The sequence below is a fragment of the Natator depressus genome, chromosome 4 (genome assembly GCF_965152275.1).
Source record: "Natator depressus isolate rNatDep1 chromosome 4, rNatDep2.hap1, whole genome shotgun sequence".
Lineage (NCBI taxonomy): Eukaryota > Metazoa > Chordata > Testudines > Cheloniidae > Natator > Natator depressus.
In genome coordinates, this window is record NC_134237.1 from 56,848,057 (window position 1) to 56,863,544 (window position 15,488).

Genomic DNA, 15,488 nt, shown 5'->3' on the forward strand with positions numbered 1-15,488 from the left:
ATTTCACCCACCACTCCTAAAAAAAAACCCCTCACACCTATATCTGTGCTATTGAAGTCCTCAAATCGTAGTTTAAAGACTTCAAGGAGCACAGAATCCTCCAGCAAGTGACCCGTGCCTCGTGCTACAGAGGAAGGCGAAAAACTTCCAGGGCCTCTTCCAATCTGCCCTGGAGGAAAATTCCTTCCCGACCCCAAATATGGCGATCAGCGAAACCCTGAGCATATGGGCAAGATTCATCAGCCAGATACTACAGAAAGTTCTTTCCTGGGTAACTCAGATCTCACCCCATCTAATAGCCCATCACAGGCCATTGGGCCTATTTACCATGAATATTTAATTACCAAAACCATGTTATCTCATCATACCATGTCCTCCATAAACTTATCGAGTTTAATCTTAAAGCCAGATAGATCTTTTGCCCCCACTGCTTCCCTTGGAAGGCTATTCCAAAATTTCACTCCTCTGATGGTTAAAAACCTTCGTCTAATTTCTAGTATAAATTTCCTAGTGGCCAGTTTATATCCGTTTGTTCTTGTGTCCACATTGTTACTGAGCTTAAATAATTCCTCTCCCTCTCCGGTATTTATCCCTCTGATATATTTATAGAGAGCAAACATATCTCCCCTCATCCTTCTTTTGGTTAGGCTAAACAAGCCAAGCTCCCTGAGTCTCCTTTCATAAGACAAGTTTTCCATTCCTCGGATCATCCTAGTAGCCCTTCTCTGTACCTGTTCCAGTTTGAATTCATCCTTCTTAAACATGGGAGACCAGAACTGCACACAATATTCCAGGTGAGGACTCACCAGTGCCTTGTATAGCAGTACTAACACCTCCTTATCCCTACTGGAAATACCTTGCCTGATGCATCCCAAGACCGCATTAGCTTTTTTCATGGCGATATCACATTGGCGGCTCATAGTCATCCTGTGATACTCCAATACTCCAAGGTCCTTTTCCTCCTCCGTTACTTCTAATTGATGTGTCCCTAGCTTGTAACTAAAATTCTTGTTGTTAATCCCTAAATGCATGGCCTTTTTTTTTCAGTAATCCCAGGTACTAGTTGTAACACTAGTAGGTACAATATTTTCAGATAGAAGTGTGATTTTAAGTTTATGGGGTCCCTTTAGTTATATGCTAAATTATTTATTACATTGGCTGTTAACAATTACTGTAAAATCTTTTTTTTCTTCTTTTACGGGTTCAGAAACTGGAAGTATGGAGGAACTAGCTTGCCAGGCTTTTAGTCTGAACCTATGGTGAACACCCTGTTGCAATATGAATCTGATTTTCTTTAGGATTTCCAGCCCATTTGTGGTTGGAATTAAATTATCCACACATGTGACTCTCAAAAAGATTGTGGCTTCAGTTCATTTGGGATAACCAGTTAAATGTTCTTGGGCCTGATCATTCCTTCAGTTGCACATCTGCCACCATCCTCAAGTCAAATGACATAGCTACAACCACCTGCCTGGGGAATAACAGGGACACGCTCCCCACAGCCTTTTACTATCCTATGAGCCTCAATGTGGCTGCAGAACTGACACTTTCCCACTCCTGGTCCTTCCATGCCTCTTGTTTGGTTGCACCACTTTTCAGAGGGTGAACATAAATGACGGGTGATCAGGTCCCAGATGCTTATTCAAATCTGATCCATCCACTCCAATCCTCTGGGATCTCTGGGGGGTTCCTAATGATTGGCCAGGCTTCCCGTTCCTGCTCAGGAGAGAAAGTCCTTCCTCACAGTATTTCAACATTGCCAGCTGCAACCAGGAAGTTAAGACATAAATACACAAATTTTCCAAAATAGTTGTTTTTCACCTCCAAAAGAGATTCATTTGGGGTGAAGATTCAGATCACTTTCCATTTTCTCTGTAACCAGTTTGCTGAAACATACTCAGAATCTCTGGTTTTCATTAGGATTAATTTCATTCAGTTTCAGTCTTTTTCTTACAGACACATAGGTGATGGAATGTGGATCTTGCCCGAAACTGAATGTGCCCAAATCAGAGATGGGATCGTAAAGCACCAACAGATAACCATGGAAAACCTGAGGTGAGATCAAATGAAGGTTGAGAAGATCACACTCTCCTGCATAAGTGTCCTATTCACAGTCTACCACTGACTGTTGGCCAAATATATGCCAGTAAAATTTTGACATTAGACAGAAGGCTGAGTTCCACGTATAACTGAGTAATTGGTCTGCCCACCCCGATAATTGTCACTCTGTCAGTCTATCTTTAGAAGCTGATGAATTTATATGGCAATCCAAGATACCAGTTTTAAGGGAGAGGTTGTTTACCATTATGGGCCAACTGCTTCGTCCAGCTGACTAGTCAATCTACAGACTGTCACTGGCAAACTGAACTGACATTGTGTGTTCTTTGTAAAGATAGTTTTCAAAGGAATGTACTCACTCAATATGTGCCAGCAGCAAAGAAATAGGTGTACTACATATCTTGTGCAACTAACCTGTTGGTCCACATACCACAAAGTTAAAGACTGACACTTTATTAAAATACTGTGTGCAAAGAAAAATGTAGATTCTAGCTTAGCCCTCTTTCCATCTCACATTCTTTCTTGTCATTCTTCATGTTCTCTTTAATTATATTTTCATAATGAACCTCTTTCTCTAATCTCCATTGCTACATAAAAAGGTGCTTTTTAAAGCACCTGTTAGAAACACAGGTAAGTTTTGTTTATACACAAATTCTGCTTTTGGTTGTAGGCAACTCCATTGTCCTCACTGAGCTTTCAGTGGCTTAATTGAGAGCAGAATTTAACACAAAAGATTGTGCCTGGCTGTTGATTTTCTGTCTGTCTGTTGGGGGTGGACTGCGGTGTTCTGCAGTGGGAGATAGTGGATTGCCACCCGTGTGCGTGTGTACACACACACACACTGAATCAATCTATAATCACAGACCTTGCATGCTGGGGTGCTTCAGGAGGCATTGAGGGGATACAGCTACTGGACTTCTCTGGCTTCACAGCAGCCCACCACTGGGCTATGAGTATCTTGCACTATTGAGCCCAAAGTAATTTTTCTCAATTTACCCTGCAAATTGGCCATGCAATGATATTAAAGCTTTCAGAACCCAGCTCAATGCAGAGTCCTGCCTTGCCATAATAGAGGGCAACGTAACCCTTTCTCTGTGCTTTGTATTTAATGAACATTTTGCATTTTTCATGAAATTTCTTTCTTTCTTTTTTTTTTTTTTTTACAGCCAAGGGAGAGTGTTTTGCAGTTCTACCCCTGGGCAAGTTTGTATCATAAATCCTTTTTCACTGCCAGGCAGGTCTGCCTTCCTTACACAACAAAAGAGTAGAGATTCTGATTAGCTAAAAATCTAATAATGGTAGCTATAGACCAGCTGCTGCAACCTTCTAAGCCTACAGCAGCTGCTCTACTATGGAAAAATCCAAGTGTTTCAATTTTTTTATTCTATATCAATGGCTTCTGTGCAACTCATATGGTTGCTGCATTTAGTTAGTCCTGCTGGTACCTCTTGCACAATTGTATTCAAGCATGTATGGAAATTGAAACATATTTTTCTAGTGAGTGGGAGGAGCCAGAGTAACCATAAAATAATAAATAATAGGAATGAGAATACCGAACTCTTAAAGTTATGAAGCTTTAGCTATGTAGTGATCAGCTCCCCTTAAAAGATTTACCTAATAGTTCAAGAATCTGCTGAGTGAAAGGTCATTTTTTAAACAATAACCATATCTCTGAAAAATATCCTATCAACTTTCACACTTGTATTTGGTTATAACTGTGCAGAATGTGTTGAGACCATCAGCTGTTTACCCTACCTTTCCATTGCATTTTTCACCTACTTGTTTTCCCATTTCCTTCTTTCTAGCACATCCCTACAGTCTATGTGTCAAATTTATAGCTGGCATAATGGAACTCATCTCCATTTCAGTCAATGAACTTAGCTTTTTCTATTCACTGTCCCATTATGGACCAGCTTCTTATCTCAGTTATATGGGAATAAACCAGGAATTACTCCACTGATTGCTATGAAGTTACTCCAGATTTACACTGGTGTAACAGAGACCAGAATCTCCCTTTGTGGTGTTGTTTTGCTTTACCTGTTCTTTTCTCTTTCCTGTTAGGCCCAATTTGTGCTAATTACCACTCAGCTACAGTGTAGAGTTTTACCACAGCAGGGAGAGCTCTGGGAAATATAGTTCCTCTCAGTTCCCTGTTATATGACATAGTGGGAAGCAGCATGCGCTTCCCTCCACACCTATACACTTTTGATGGCCAGTGCAAGGGGAAGGGCCATGGATTAGCCCTGTAATAAAAGTGTGCAACAGATGAGAGGACCCTGATAAGAGTCTAATCTTTATTTTCTAGCCCCAGTCATATGTCATGGGTCGGGGTTACAAAAGGTTATACCCAAATTACATGGCAGGATCCAGTAGCCACAGGAGCCAGAGACTACTGTTATAAGTCCTACCTCCTCCCTGCCCCATTTGAGAAACACGGGGACTGCAACTGTGAAAAGATCCTTTTCAAGGATTCCATCCCAGAAGGGAAACCTTTGTGAACATCCCCCTCTCTTATATACCCATTCAGGGGCCAGCCACGATCTTGTCTTTGACGGTTAGAAGCACATGTAATTTAAAGCTATTGTTGAGATCGCCATCTTTAATTAGGCTGAGTAGAATATTGTTAATTTATTTATTGACCACCATCAATAGGCTCAAGAGCAAAATACCATGCCTGCCCAGGGGAAAAAATATATATAACATACTTTTAAATTTATTTATATTTTATTGTGCTAGCACCTAGAGACCCCAGACAGGGATGGATTGTGCCTGCCAATGCACACACATATATTTTTAAAAATAGTCCCAGTTTCAAAGAGCTTACTGTCTATGAAGAGAGACAACAGCTGGAGATAAATTGGGAGGGGAGAGAAGGGCCAGGTAACAGAGAAATGATCATGTTTGGTATAATAAACAGTAGTCGTTTGTCCCTGTGTGTAAACTCAAAAGGTACAGGGACAGATTTTCTAAAGAGTGGCCTCACTTTTTGCAGATGTAATTTGTGCTTGTAATTTTGCAGATGCATTTGCACTCTGCAGGAAAATATGACTGCTTGCACCTATAATTGTCTGATTAGTGGAATGAATCAGGGTCCTGGAGGCATAATTACTGATTTGCACTATCAGTTCAGACTGTGTGAGCACAGGCTTACAACCATTGAACCTGAAAAAATGGTGTTTGAGCCCCAGCTGATTATGTCAGTCCGCTTTGCTTCATTTTGTATGTGAACAATCCCAGAACTGAAACAGCAGACACTCTGAAACAGCAGTCACTTCATCCCCTTCATAGGGAGCGTTAGGAGATACTGTGATATGTTGTTTTTTTTAAGCCAATGCAAATCCCATTAGCAGATTAAAACTCCACAATGCAGATTTAAAGGAGCCTAGGCAGCAGCTACAGCCAACTTGCCTTCCCTCTTCAACGAGATGCATAGATTGCCTAAGAAAAGGTTTTGTAATGTTAATTTACTATAGAGTTCTGAATGCCATTTTATTCATCTTTTAATTAGACTGGATAAATCTAGTCAGCTTTATTCTACTTAATCCTATCACATAAAGAATTAGGACCTGATACTCCTCTCACTTACACCAGTTTTACTCTGCTTTCACACCACTGATTTCAGCATTCACTCCTTATTTACACTGGTGAAAATAAGAGGAGAAAAAGGTCCTTAATGTGTACATAGAGAAGCTGGCAAAGACATTGAGTTAGATCTTCTGGTCTAGCTCAGGACCTGAGGTGAATACAGGAACCACCATACTGGGTCAGACCAATGCTCCCTCTGACCTCCTATCCTGTCTTCCAACAGTGACTGGTACCAGATGGTTCTGAGGGAGTGAACAGAACAGAGCAATATTTTGAGTGATCCATTCCCTGTCATGCAGTTCCTGCTTCTGGCACCCAGAGGAAGGGGTTGTCCCAGACCATTTTGTCTAATAACCATTGATGGCCCTGTCTTCCACGAACTTATCTAGTTCTTTTTTTAACATTTTTTAAAAGGGTTTTTTTGGGGGGGGAGGGAGGAGGGGGTGCAAAGGTGCTTCACACTACTTGTATGTCTCTCTAGCCCAGAGCTGCTCTAATTTGTGCCCCACAGACAAAATTCCAGCTGCCAATAATCACTTGATCTACAAAATCTTATATCCAGCCATGACCCTTCTACCAGGGATAGGGAAGAGGACAGTGGAGGGAGAGTTGGCTATACCAGACCTACATCACCCAGGGATTCCTCACGTAACTATCTAAATCAGTTTTATAGGGGTGGTGCACTGGAACAAAGAAGCTACTGCATGTTCCAATATCTGGTCTGTGAGGCTGTATTCCTTTCAGCTTTGCAGTTTTCATAGCCATTGGCTTCTGTACAAAGCAGGTGTAAAACACAACTGCTAGTTTGAGAGGAAAATTCTGATTTACACCACTGCATAGGTGTAAATGAAAACATAATGTGCAAGGAACTGGAGCATCAATCCTATAACACATTATAATTCATTTCCTGATACTCAAGTATCTCCTGTTTCCTATGCCACAGGCAGAGGATGAATATTTGTTTCTGTATATTTAGGCTACACAGCCAGAATCCAGCCTATGTCTTTTGGTAAATAATAAATGTTTTAACAGGCATTAGTATAAAACCATGAGTCAAAATAAATCCCATAGACCTCTTGCATAGTCATTTACAACTGAGCAAAGTGAGTTAAAATGGAATGATCTTGCTGATATAAGTGAATGGAAAATTCTGTTTTGGTTGAATTTAACGCCCCTTTTGCATTGGTGTAAATAGCTTTTCAAAGCACAAGGCCATGGAGAATCAAGTGAATGATACCAAGAAACACTCTTTGGTTGATACATCAGGTTGGTTTGTTTCCACTTTTTGCTTTCAGTTAAGGAATAAAATATAATGTGATCTTTCTAGTGATGCATTATAAGCAGGACCCTAAGAATTTTGAAGTAATATCAGGCCAGTTTCTGTGGCAAAGTTAAGAATTCTGTATCTGATTTCTATATATTCTGTAGCATTTGAATCCACTGATGGGTTGTACAGTTCCAGCATTCCTGCAAATATCCTATGTACTCTGGGACAAATTCTGTCCTCAGGTATATGCAAAAGATTCCCTGATCTATTGTCAACGGAGGTTAAACTTTAATTTTTCCTCCATTCTTATAGGCAATGCAGGTAACAATGCAAATTATGGTTCCTTAACCCTTTCCATTATAAGACCCTGTTTTCAGTTGCTTATAATTATGCCAAAGTTATACCATTTCATCTGTAGTTTTCCATGCCATATGTCTACCTCAGGCTGAATGTTTTGAGAAACTTTCAGCTAAAATGGGTCAGTGATTTCTGAGTGATTAAGGAAAAATATGTTGCTTTGCCAAAGTAAAAAATGTTATTTGAGAAACTCTAGTGCTTCCAGGCTTTGGAGCAGAGACTTGAAATTTGGCAGGGTTGTTGCCCTGGTGTCAGGGATGTGCCTTTCACTGTTACCAGGAAAAACTTTCCAAATGTATAAGCCTTTGAACAATCCCAATTTGCACATGCTCAGTCAGTTGAGGCTTGTTAAGAGATTGGAAGTTACATTTTCTAAAGATTCCATCTCCACTGGCCATGCGCCATCTCCTCATGGCTGCTACTTGCTGACAAGATTGCACATATGCCATCCCCACAAAATGACTGTGAATGTTCCATCCCAGGGCTGCCAGGGTTGAGCAGAACTTTCCCTGAAATTGCTCTTCCTGTCAGCCAAGGGCACCAGAACTGAAATCAGAGAGATTGGCTCTCCTATGCACTCAACGCTCCCTTTGCTGTGCCCACACAGCATTGAGGAAAAGGAAACAGCTTGACCCAAATGCAGAGGGGTGGGGAGGGAAGAAAGTTTGGAGTTATGGGAATGTGGGAGGATGGAAGGGAGGCGGGAAGTGGTAGATGTAGTATATCTTGACTTTAGTAAGACTTTTGATACCGTCTTGCATGACCTTCTCATAAACAAACTAGGGAAATACAACCTAGATGGAGCTACTATAAGGTGGGTGCAAAACTGGTTGGAAAACCATTCCCAAAGAGTAGTTATCAGTGGTTCACAATCAAGCTGGAAAGATCCCACTAGGGATCAGTTCTGGGTCTGGTTCCATTCAATATCTTCATCAGTGATTTAGATAATGGTATAGAGAGTACACCTAGAAAGTTTGTAAACAATACCAAGCTGGGAAGGGTTACAAGTGCTTTGGAGGATAGGATTAAAATTCAAAATAATCTTGACAAACTGGAGAAATGGTCTGAAGTAAATAGGATGAAATGCAATAAGGACTAATGCAAAGTACTCCACTTAGGAAAGAACAATCAGTTGCACACATACAAAATGGGAAATGACTGGCTAGGAAGGAGTACTGCAGAAAGGAACTGGAGGGTCATAGTGGCTCACAAGCTAAAAATGAATCAACAGTGTAACACTGTTGAAAAAGAAGCAAACATCATTCTGGGATGTATTAGCAGGAGTATTGTAAGCAAGACATGAGAAGTAATTCTTCTGCTCTACTCCGTACCGATTAGGCCTCAACTAGAGTATTGTGTCCATTTCTGGGTGCCACATTTCATGAAAGATGTGGACAAATTGGAGAAAGTCCAGAGAAGAGCAACACAAATGATTAAAGGTCTAGAAAACAGGACCTATGAGGGAAGACTGAAAAAACTGGGTTTGTTTAGTTTGGAGAAGAGAAGACTAAGAGGGGACGTTCTTCTTAGCATATGCACAATGTGCTTCAGGTGGCATGTGACCAGGATTCATTACCAAATTTGGTCTGCTGGTTGGATCATTAGCTTTCCCATCCCAGGCCAGGTGCTGACGGGGAGCACGACATGAATGCTGATCAATACTCCCCAGAGGGGACATGATAATTTTCAAGTACATAAAAGATTATTACAAGGAGGAGGGAGAAAAATTGTTCTCCTTAGCTTCTGAGGATAGTTGATTTAGTTGGGGATTAGGTCCTGCTTTGAGAAGGGGGTTGGACTAGATGACCTCCTGAGGTCCCTTCCAACCCTGATATTCTATGATTCTATGATAGGACAAGAAACAATGGGCTTAAATTGCAGCAAAAGTGGTTTAGGTTGGACATTAGGAAAAACTTTCTAACTGTCAGAGTGGTTAAGCACTGGAATAAATTGCCTAGGGAGGTTGTGGAATCGCCATCACTGAATATTTTTAAAAGCGGGCTAGACAAACACCTGTCAGGGATGATCTAGATGATACTTATTCTTGCCACGAGTGCAGGGGACTGGACTAGATGACCTCTCAAAAGTCTATCCATCCTACGATTCTTTGATTCTAAGAGCAGGGAATAGGGAGACAAGGGCAGAGGGAAGGCAGAAGCCTGGGGGTAGGGAGATAGGAATGAGGATGGCTGGAAGAGGAGCAGGAACCAAGGACAGAGTTTTAAAATGGATATAATTAAACTGGTGCAGACCCCTGTGAGGGGATGAGGAATGTTGGGGGAGAACAGGATCAGGAGCTTAGGGAAAGGTTGGGGGAGAGAACAGGAGATCGGGGGTGGGGGTGCCGAGAAAGGAGGTGGAATAGGAGCCTGGGTGGGAGGTATGAGCAGGAGACAAGGATGCTGGGGGGTGGAAGCTGTGAAGAGAGGAACATAGGTAGACACTGGGGCAAGGGCAGGAGCTGAGTGAGTGAGAGAATATCAGCAGTGTAGGGGACCGAGGCAGAATCTGGGGAAGAGAGGAGCAGGGGAAGAGGGGCAGGAGCCATGGAGGGGAAGTAGAGAAGAGGGGTTTCGGGAAACAGGCAGGAGATGTAGATGGGGCACAAATTAGAGAGAGTGGGACAGGGAGGGACTTGGAGAGAATACTACCAGGGAAGGGGACAGGGCAGGGGCTGGCTAGGGGGATAGGAGCAGAAAGGATAATGGAGAGGTTGGAGGATTCAGGGACACTGGACCATACTTCCACACAGAATCTGGAATTGAACCCAGGAATTCTAAGTCCCAACATTTCTTTACTATCTAGCAAATAGCTATAGAACCCACTGGCAAAATGTGTGTCTCTAGCCCCCTCCAGTGGCAGGTCCACACAAAAGATAATAGCTTTCTTTTGTAATCAGATCTCCATTGGCTCAAGTGGCAGAGCACTCTGCTGTGGATCTAAAGACCCCAACCCTGCTGATGACATCCATGGGGGGTTTAGTAAGGTTCCACAGGATGAAATTTTTGGGTTTTTTTTCAATGTTTAAGTTTTACGTGTACGTAGGAAATTACCTTAAAACAAACAAAAGAACAAGTTAAAAGATTGTGACAAAGTTCCTGCTCTACCTTGGTGGGTCTTGCGCTTATTGGTGGATTTGCTCGCCTTGGAGCTTCACGCCAGCCCTCAGCTTGGCTGTTTTTCTGAATTCACAGTCCAGGTCAGCTCCTCCTGTGTCTGACAAGGAGTTGGGAGGATTTGGGGGGAACCCGGGCCTGCCCTCTGCTCTGGGTTCCAGCCCAGGGCCCTGTGGAATGCAGCTGTCTAGAGCACCTCCTGGAACAGCTGTGAGACAGCTACAACTCCCTGGGCTACTTCCCCATGGCCTCCTCCCAACACCTTCTTTATCCTCACCATAGGACCTTCCTCCTGGTGTCTGATAATGCTTGTACACCTCAGTCCTCCAACAGTCCGCGTTCTCACTCTCAGCTCCTACTGCCTCTTGCTCCCAGCTCCTCACACACACACCACAAGCTGAAGAGCAGAGTTAGCAGAGAACAAAATCTGCCCACTTTCGGGGGGAGTTGGGGAGGAGGAGGCAGATCATCTTTTAGAATTTCTTCATACACCATAAAGAAGCAGAAAAGGGAAGAGCCCAATCTCTTAAAACTTTTGCAGGTCACCTTTCCATTATTTTTAACCCCACTCCTTTTACAATGACCCTTCTAGAAGGTTAAAACCTGTGTCCTTAACAACTCTTTGTATTCAATACAAAACATGCGTGTTGAGTGGTTGTGCCCTTGGCTTTTAAGGTGAAGAGGAGAGGGATGCTAGGGGAAATACATCACTGAAACATTATTTGTTACAAAGAATTGGATGAACTTTGAAAATGACAAAAGTAAAATAACTCAAAATTTTGGCCTCCCGACCTTTCCTGTGATCTTGGTAGATGCGACTGCAACCCGAACTGTGTGCAGGTCTGACTGCAAATTGCATTACATAGTAATCTGCATACTTTACAATTCACAACCAAACTATAATGCTGTCCCACATGTCAAAGGCACAGCCACACTTTGAATTGGGGGTGTAATTCCAATGTCCAGCTAGCATGCTAAAAATAGAGCATAGTTATGGCAGCATGCCTGGTGGGATGGGCTAGCAGTGCCAAGTACACCCCTAGTATATTGAAGGGGTAAGTACTCAGGACAGCTAGTTCCTCCTGCTGCTCATGTGGATGTGGCTACACGCTATTTTTAGCATGCTAACTTGATCAGAGCTAGCCCTGTGTGTTAACAGCAGCTACCAATGGTGTCAGCGTGTCCTTCCTGTCAGTTGTTCCTCCCTGAGACTTACCTTGGTATGCTTGCCATCTGTGGTTGTCTCATCAAATTCCTCACTCTGCTTGAAGCTGACCTTTTGCTCTTGAAGGTGTTCTGGACCTTCATGGTGACTGAATCACCCTCTGCAATGCTGGTGGACTTGGTCAGGTTTACCATCTTTCTTGTGGAAAAGTCCATACCTGCAGGACAAACGTGACCAAACACACTTAGTGGGAGCTGCAGGTTGATGGCTCAGAGCCCACCCATGGGGCAGCAAGAGGAACAGTTTATCACCTGGGGTAAACTAGTCCCAGTGAAGCCACATTGATTTACAGCAGCTGAGGTTCCGGCCCAAGATCTTCCTCCTCCATTTTAATCCCAAGCCTTTGTTATTCATGTGGGATGTGTCTATGTGAAGATGGTACAAAATGTTTCACTAATTAGTTCTGTGTGATTTTGCATCCTGAAATTCCAGTACCCCACTCCAGATTGGAAAAATTTCAGTGACATGTGTATTTGATGACAATGGTTTCTGGGACTAGGAGGGAGATTTCGTGAGCTCCTCTTGAGAGAGCAGCCATTTTATTTAGCACACACCACAGTTTGATTGGGGAGAGGTGGTAGCATCTGCTCACCATCCCTGTTAGATTCCTTTCCTCAGTGCATCTCCCCTTACAGCTAAGGCATGTTAGTCATGGAAGGAGTCCACCCTGGAAGCCAGGCATCCCCTCTCATATGCTTTGCTGGTGCTAGAGATTGTTTTGACTGCTCTAGATAAGTGTCCCATTAGCATTCCCACTGTTATATAAAGGGGGAATCACCATCTCTCAGGAACATCCATTTGGGCAACCTATTAGTGGTGTCTGAGAGTTTTCTGGGGATGTAATTATTTATAAATTTTGAGCTGGATTTACTGGGACAGAGGTTTCTGCTCCATTTGCACACTCTGGTGTGGGAAAAGAAATTGGCCACATCTTCCCTGCTGCTGATTTCCCAACAGAGGTAGAGTCAACACAGCAAACTCTTTCAGCACCAGCCTTCAGCCCTGGCATAGATAGGATATCAGAGGAAGAGGCAATTGGGAGGGTGGCTTGAACTTGGTGCATTTCATCTATTTTCAGCTGGTGGATTGGCCCTAAGGGACTATTACCAGCTGGTGAAATTTAGAGCAGCCTTCACTGAGGTTATAGTCTAAACATTGTTTTAATAACACTCCTTTTCATACTTCTGTTCTGCCTTTATTCCCACTGATTTTAGTTCCTCTTCTCCATTCCTAACATGTTACTGACTGTTAATGAACCTCTCCAAAGCAAACAAAAGAAGCGGGAAAAAATGGGGGGAGAAGTAGGTGTGTAATAGTGCAGGGTATTTTCTATAATGTTGGTAAAAGGAGCCACTGCAGGAGACAGATGTCCTGTGTTTCTCTATAGAACATGTAATGCATTGGCCAGGGCAATGCAGGCTAAACATTCCCCAGCATGCTTCAGATTTACATTACATTACAGAGCCAGACTTGATCTGTTTCTAGCTGAAATTCCTTAACAATTGACATGACCACTGAAAGAATGGGATCTAAATAACCTCATGATGGCTTGATGACCTCAGGTGTCAAGAAAAGACACTTTCGCACCTCTAGAACATTGCACAATTCATTGGGAGTCCTGAGGGGTTTTAGTAGCTTTTCTTTAAAATATCAGGGGTCCCCTACTTTGCATCTTGTGTGGTCCTTTACACCTGAGCAAAGCAGGTGTGAAATGCTCTCAAATCAGAATTCTCCACCCACTTAATCCAGTACTAGCACATACATTTACACCTGTCTGAGTCAATGATCACACAAGGTGAAAAGCAGTAGACAATAAGGCTACATTATTTTCCATCTTTGGAGACAGTTTACTAGATCTGCTTGGCAAATAAACCTATTTTACATACCCTTTGTTATCTTCCCGAAATCAAGATGTCAGATACTTGCTACCCCAACTCTTTTTATGGAGTAGTATAGCAGGCCCTATTTTTTTCTGGCCATAGTCATTAAATGGCTCAGTCCTCATTTATGTAAAGTTTCTACTAGGGGCAGCTGAAGACAGATGGAGAAATGTCATTCTAAGTCATTTTGCCGTCCCTCCAGTTCTTCCTCTAAGTTATGACAGCTGCAGCCAAGGATATGACAGGTTTCAGACTAACAGCTGTGTTAGTCTGTATTTGCAAAAAGAAAAGGAGTACTTGTGGCACCTTAGAGACTAACCAATTTATTTGAGCATAAGCTTTCGTGAGCTACAGCTCACTTCATCGGATGCATACTGTGGAAAGTACAGAAGATCTTTTTATACACACAAACCATGAAAAAATGGGTGTTTACCACTACAAAAGGTTTTCTTTCCCCCCACACCCCACTCTCCTGCTGGGAATAGCTTATCTAAAGTGATCACTCTCCTTACAATGTGTATGATAATCAAGTTGGGCCATTTCCAGCACAAATCCAGGTTTTCTCCCCCCCCCCACCAACCCACTCTCCTGTTGGTAATAGCTTATCTAAAGGTTTCAGAGTAACAACCGTGTTAGTCTGTATTCGTAAAAAGAAAAAAGAAAAGGAGTACTTGTGGCACCTTAGAGACTAACCAGTTTATTTGAGCATGAGCTTTCGTGAGCTACAGCTCACTTCATCGGATGCATAGCATATCGTGGAAATACAATGTGTATGACAATGTGTATGATAATCAATGTGGGCCATTTCCAGCACAAATCCAGGGTTTAACAAGAACGTCTGAGGAGGGGGGGTAGGAAAAAACAAGGGGAAATAGGTTACCTTGCATAATGACTTAGCCACTCCCAGTCTCTATTCAAGCCTAAGTTAATTGTATCCAATTTGCAAATGAATTCCAATTCAACAGTCTCTCGCCGGAGTCTGGTTTTGAAGTTTTTCTGTTGTAATATCACAACTTTCATGTCTGTAATCGCGTGACCAGAGAGATTGAAGTGTTCTCCGACTGGTTTATGAATGTTATAATTCTTGACATCTGATTTGTGTCCATTTATTCTTTTACGTAGAGACTGTCCAGTTTGACCAATGTACATGGCAGAGGGGCATTGCTGGCACATATCACATTGGTGGATGTGCTGGAAATGGCCCAACTTGATTATCATACACATTGTAAGGAGAGTGATCACTTTAGATAAGCTATTACCAGCAGGAGAGTGGGGTGTGGGGGGAAAGAAAACCTTTTGTAGTGGTAAACACCCATTATTTCATGGTTTGTGTGTATAAAAACATCTTCTGTACTTTCCACAGTATGCATCCGATGAAGTGAGCTGTAGCTCACGAAAGCTTATGCTCAAATAAATTGGTTAGTCTCTAAGGTGCCACAAATACTCCTTTTCTTTTTAAGGATATGACAGAATACTCCGCACCCTGCCCTACTCCATTCCCCTCTTTTCTCCCCCAATATGCCCCATTCACAGGGAAGGCACGGATGGGTGGTGCAGAGTTAGCTAGGCTGGCTTTATGCCACCAAAGATTCCCTTGTGTCAAAGGGAATCCTCAGTTGCCGTAAAGGGACATCCTTCCAGATGCTTTGTGCTGCCTCAGCAGCTTAAAATAGCTTGTCAAGGACTGGCGGATAGAGACCCAAATCTTTACGGTTTTCAGGAAGATAATATTACTGTAATATTAGGCAGCATTTTTTATATGTACACCTAGGGTATACCATGAAGACCACAGGAACCCTAAATACATGTATGCAAGTGCTTCTAAATTTGAAGGTTTAGAGTAGCAGCCGTGTTAGTCTGTATCCGCAAAAAGAACAGGAGTACTTGTGGCACCTTAGAGACTAACACATTTACTAGAGCATAAGCTTTCGAGGGCTACAGCCCACTTCATCGGATGCATAGTCCCCTTTATAACTATTATTTGCTTCTCATTCAGCAGC

The 15,488-nt window shown here is 42.5% G+C and overlaps 1 protein-coding gene across 1 annotated transcript in view; it reads right to left on the minus strand.

The window, feature by feature from the left end:
- Nucleotides 1-15,488, minus strand: part of IQCM (IQ motif containing M) — a 189,027-nt gene that overhangs the window by 4,402 nt on the left and 169,137 nt on the right. The window contains exon 12 of the mRNA XM_074950990.1: nt 11,600-11,765. Within this exon, the coding sequence (XP_074807091.1) occupies nt 11,600-11,765 (166 nt within the window). The remainder of the gene's footprint in view (nt 1-11,599; nt 11,766-15,488) is intronic.